This window comes from Mizuhopecten yessoensis, unplaced genomic scaffold (genome assembly GCF_002113885.1).
Source record: "Mizuhopecten yessoensis strain PY_sf001 unplaced genomic scaffold, ASM211388v2 scaffold7529, whole genome shotgun sequence".
Classification (NCBI taxonomy): Eukaryota; Metazoa; Mollusca; class Bivalvia; order Pectinida; family Pectinidae; genus Mizuhopecten; species Mizuhopecten yessoensis.
Genome location: NW_018407093.1, coordinates 26,279 through 30,001, shown reverse-complemented (window position 1 = coordinate 30,001; position 3,723 = coordinate 26,279). Strand labels below are relative to the sequence as shown.

At 36.8% G+C, this 3,723-nt stretch overlaps 1 protein-coding gene across 1 annotated transcript in view; it reads right to left on the bottom strand.

Annotated features, from left to right (window-relative positions):
* Positions 1-710: 710 nt before the first annotated feature.
* LOC110453870 (perlucin-like protein) overlaps positions 711-3,723 on the bottom strand; it is a 17,740-nt gene continuing 14,727 nt past the window's right edge. The window contains exons 3-5 of the mRNA XM_021503056.1: positions 3,160-3,256; positions 1,142-1,370; positions 711-825 (exon numbers count right to left, since the gene is read on the bottom strand). Coding sequence (XP_021358731.1) covers positions 801-825; positions 1,142-1,370; positions 3,160-3,256 — 351 coding nt within the window. The 3' untranslated portion in view covers positions 711-800. The remainder of the gene's footprint in view (positions 826-1,141; positions 1,371-3,159; positions 3,257-3,723) is intronic.

Sequence of the window (3,723 nt, the reverse complement as noted above, 5' to 3'; positions counted from 1 at the left end):
AATACATTGTAACTGAGGACTAGTAACATTAAGTCTGTCTACACAAGTAATAGATTATAACTGAGGACAAGTAACATTAAGTCTGTCTACACACGTAATGCATTGTAACTGAGGACTAGTAACATTAAGTCTGTCTATACACGTAATACATTGTAACTGAGGACAAGTAACATTAAGTCTGTCTACATACGTAATACATTGTAACTGAGGACTGGGGGCATTAAGTCTGTCTACATACGTAATACATTGTAACTGAGGACAAGTAACATTAAGTCTGTCTACATACGTAATACATTGTAACTGAGGACTGGTAACATTAAGTCTGTCTACACACGTTATACATTGTAACTGAGGACTGGTAACATTTAGTCTGTCTATACACGTAATACATTGTAACTGAGGACAAGTAACATTAAGTCTGTCTANNAGTAACATTAAGTCTGTCTACACACGTAATACATTGTAACTGAGGACTAGTAACATTAAGTCTGTCTACACACGTAATACATTATAACTGAGGACACGTAACATTAAGTCTGTCTACACACGTAATACATTATAACTGAGGACACGTAACATTAAGTCTGTCTACATACGTAATACAATGTAACTGAGGACTGGGGGCATTAAGTCTGTCTATATACGTAATACAATGTATATGAGAACTAGTAACATTTAGTCTGATGAAAAAACCCAATTATGAGTCAATATTCTTTCTTGCTCACACTTTTTATTTTTGTATGACTGAAGCCAAACACAACTGTTTCCACGTCGCGGAACAGGAACACCCTCCAGTTCAGTCAAGGTATCGTTTTATATTCGACACTGGAAAAAAAAGAGAATATTGTAAACAATAATTGAAAAAGAAATGTTTTCCACGGTTCATCAAACAAAACGTGTGGACTTAATAGGTACGTTGTGTAAAACAAGTTACACCGTAACATTAATAGTTGAAACCGAATTAAAATGTTCACTTGTTTATAGGTTACTAGCATCTTCCAGAATATGTAATATATTCTTAAACAGACAACACACTTCTTATTGAATGAAAGACAGTAGGATACCCAGTTGGGTAACACAAGCCTAGATAGTGAAGCTAGGCCTGTCTATACCATAGACATACTGAAATATACCTATATACCTTTTCTTGCATATGCTATAAAAGCTCATTTGACATGGAACATCATTCCAGGCTGATAGCGACTCCCCACTCAGTGCGAGGCAGTCCTCATTACTATTAGCGTTGTTAGGTTCTCCGGATGCCCAGTCGGTAAATCCAAATGTTTGACCGGTCCTAATCCAGATCCATCGTCCCTCGCGCTGCTCGTCTGTTCCGCCAATGAAGTAATACTTGATTTCAGAGGGATGTTCTGGAATACAATACAAAGTAGTTATCAATCTCGAAGTGTATGATAGCAGTATTTTATAGGCAACACAATGACATGTTAGTTAAATAATCAACGATCAACATCACCATTCCAAACCAACATGACTAATCAGGAGAACGTGTGCTCAGGTTCTCACAGAGACTAGATGAGGAGGCAAGCTATGGTGTCCGGTCCAGGTCTTAAAACAAATGTAAGCAGTTCATGTTGAATTTGTTTCAGGCCCAACTCAATTCATCACCCGATGAAATCGACCAAAGCAATTTTCAAACCTTATATTTCAATCAACGTGTGTTTTTCTCTCAATAATTGGAACTTGTGAAGTCCATTTTGATAGCTTGTCCCAGATTCTGGAGCTTGTGCAAGTCTACGAATTTACGTAAAAAAATATAGTCCGTCATTGAAGGACCATCATTCAACATCATGGTGTACGTTGTTAGTTCAATACAGCAAAATTATGTAGAAACAAAACACAAAACCATATTTAATTTTTATAGATGAATTCATAAGATACTCGTCATTGCGGAAGAATAATATCTAGACGCGGTGCGCAGACTCAGCTGCGAGTCTACGCCAGTCATCTTTTTACTAGCTCAAAGTGGAGAGCCGCTTTTCAAGGTTTTAGATCTTCTGGAATGTGAAGCTGCAGTAATTGAATGACGAGTTAGACAGGAAACCAGACGTGGCTCGAAAGGACGAAACAATTTAATATGGCAGTTGGCTGTTCGACGGCATTTCATATAGGGGGGACCACATGGATCTACGTTGTTTTCGATTTGTTCCAGGGTTGATACTGACGCGAGAGGCAGAATGGGTAGCTGGAGGGAGCATTTGTAGGGCAGTTCATGACTTGTCACTTCCGCTAGCAACCGTTAGCTGATAATATTTTGCTGATTGATCGTTTTTGGTTGTTGTACAATTTCTTGTGTAGCTTCAATAAAAATGTAAAGTTTCATCAAGTGGTATCTTCTTTGTTTAAACATGTCAATAGTTATCTCCCTTCGTAAAATCATACGCACAGGCTGTCAAATCTGGACAAATTCATCGGCAAATGAAAGAGGTTACATTTTGTAGTTGCATTGAACCATCTTGAGTAGGAATTAAAATACATATGTATGATGTCATAAGTATATATCTTATAGATATAAATGACATCATCTATATCTAAAATTTATGTATGACGTCATATATACCTTACAGATAGGTATGACGTCATCTAAATCTTAAACATATGTATGACGTCATCTATATCTTAAATATATGTATGACGTCTCCATATAATAAATATATGTATGACGGCGTCTATATCTTTACTGGTTACATGAAACGTATCAGATACATATTTGAGAAAAGACATCGTTTTGAAATGGTATTGATGTTATATTTAATACAAGTATCAATGAAGAATATTGTCTGCCCAGTAATGAAATTGCAATAGTTACTTAGGTCAAATATGGCGTCTACAAATAATCGTATGAACCACTGCAATGTAAATGGAAGTAAACACTTAGTTTCCATATTAAGGGTATGACGAACTTATCTGATGATTATTTTCCGGTTTCAGAGATAATTTGACTACAAGACTGGAACCCACGGTAAGCGTTGAGATAACAACACGGTCGGTTAATTAAGGATCCCTCTCTCATGAAATAATAACTTAAAATCCCTCTGAAGGAATTTTGTATTCACCAAGTCTAATATATCTAACACACAAACAAAATGACAGAAGTATGTTTTATACATGTTTGTGCTAGAAAATGTTCGTTTTCCATACCTTTATTCCGAATTTTCCTCATTTCAAACTTGACGAAACGATTTTCTTGAAAGCCAGTAATCGCCACAAGGTCACCATGTAAGGTCTGGCAGTGTGCCTAGAAAATATATGTCATCTTACAAACTACTGGTTCTTAGTTATCCATTTTAACATGTGCCTTTTTATTCATTATTTGTCTACGCTAATTATGATGTAAATAAGTAGGTAATTCGGATTAATGATTTGACCTTATGGTTTATACAAAATCTCGCTTTATAAAGAGATAAAAATAAATTACTGATTTTTGTTCAGTTACCATCACGGGATTGCCTACATCTGTGGGAGGGATCTACATGTACCTATCCGTCTGTAAAAGGGATCTACTAACCCGTCTGTGAGAGGGATCTACTTACCCGTATGTGAGAGGGATTTACTTACCCGTCATTGAGAGGGATCTACTTACCTGTATGTGAGAGGGATCTACTTAACCGTCTGTGAGAGGGATCTACTTACCCGTCAGTGAGAGGGATCTACTTACCCGTATGTGAGAGGGATCTACTTACCCGTCAGTGAGAGGGATCTACT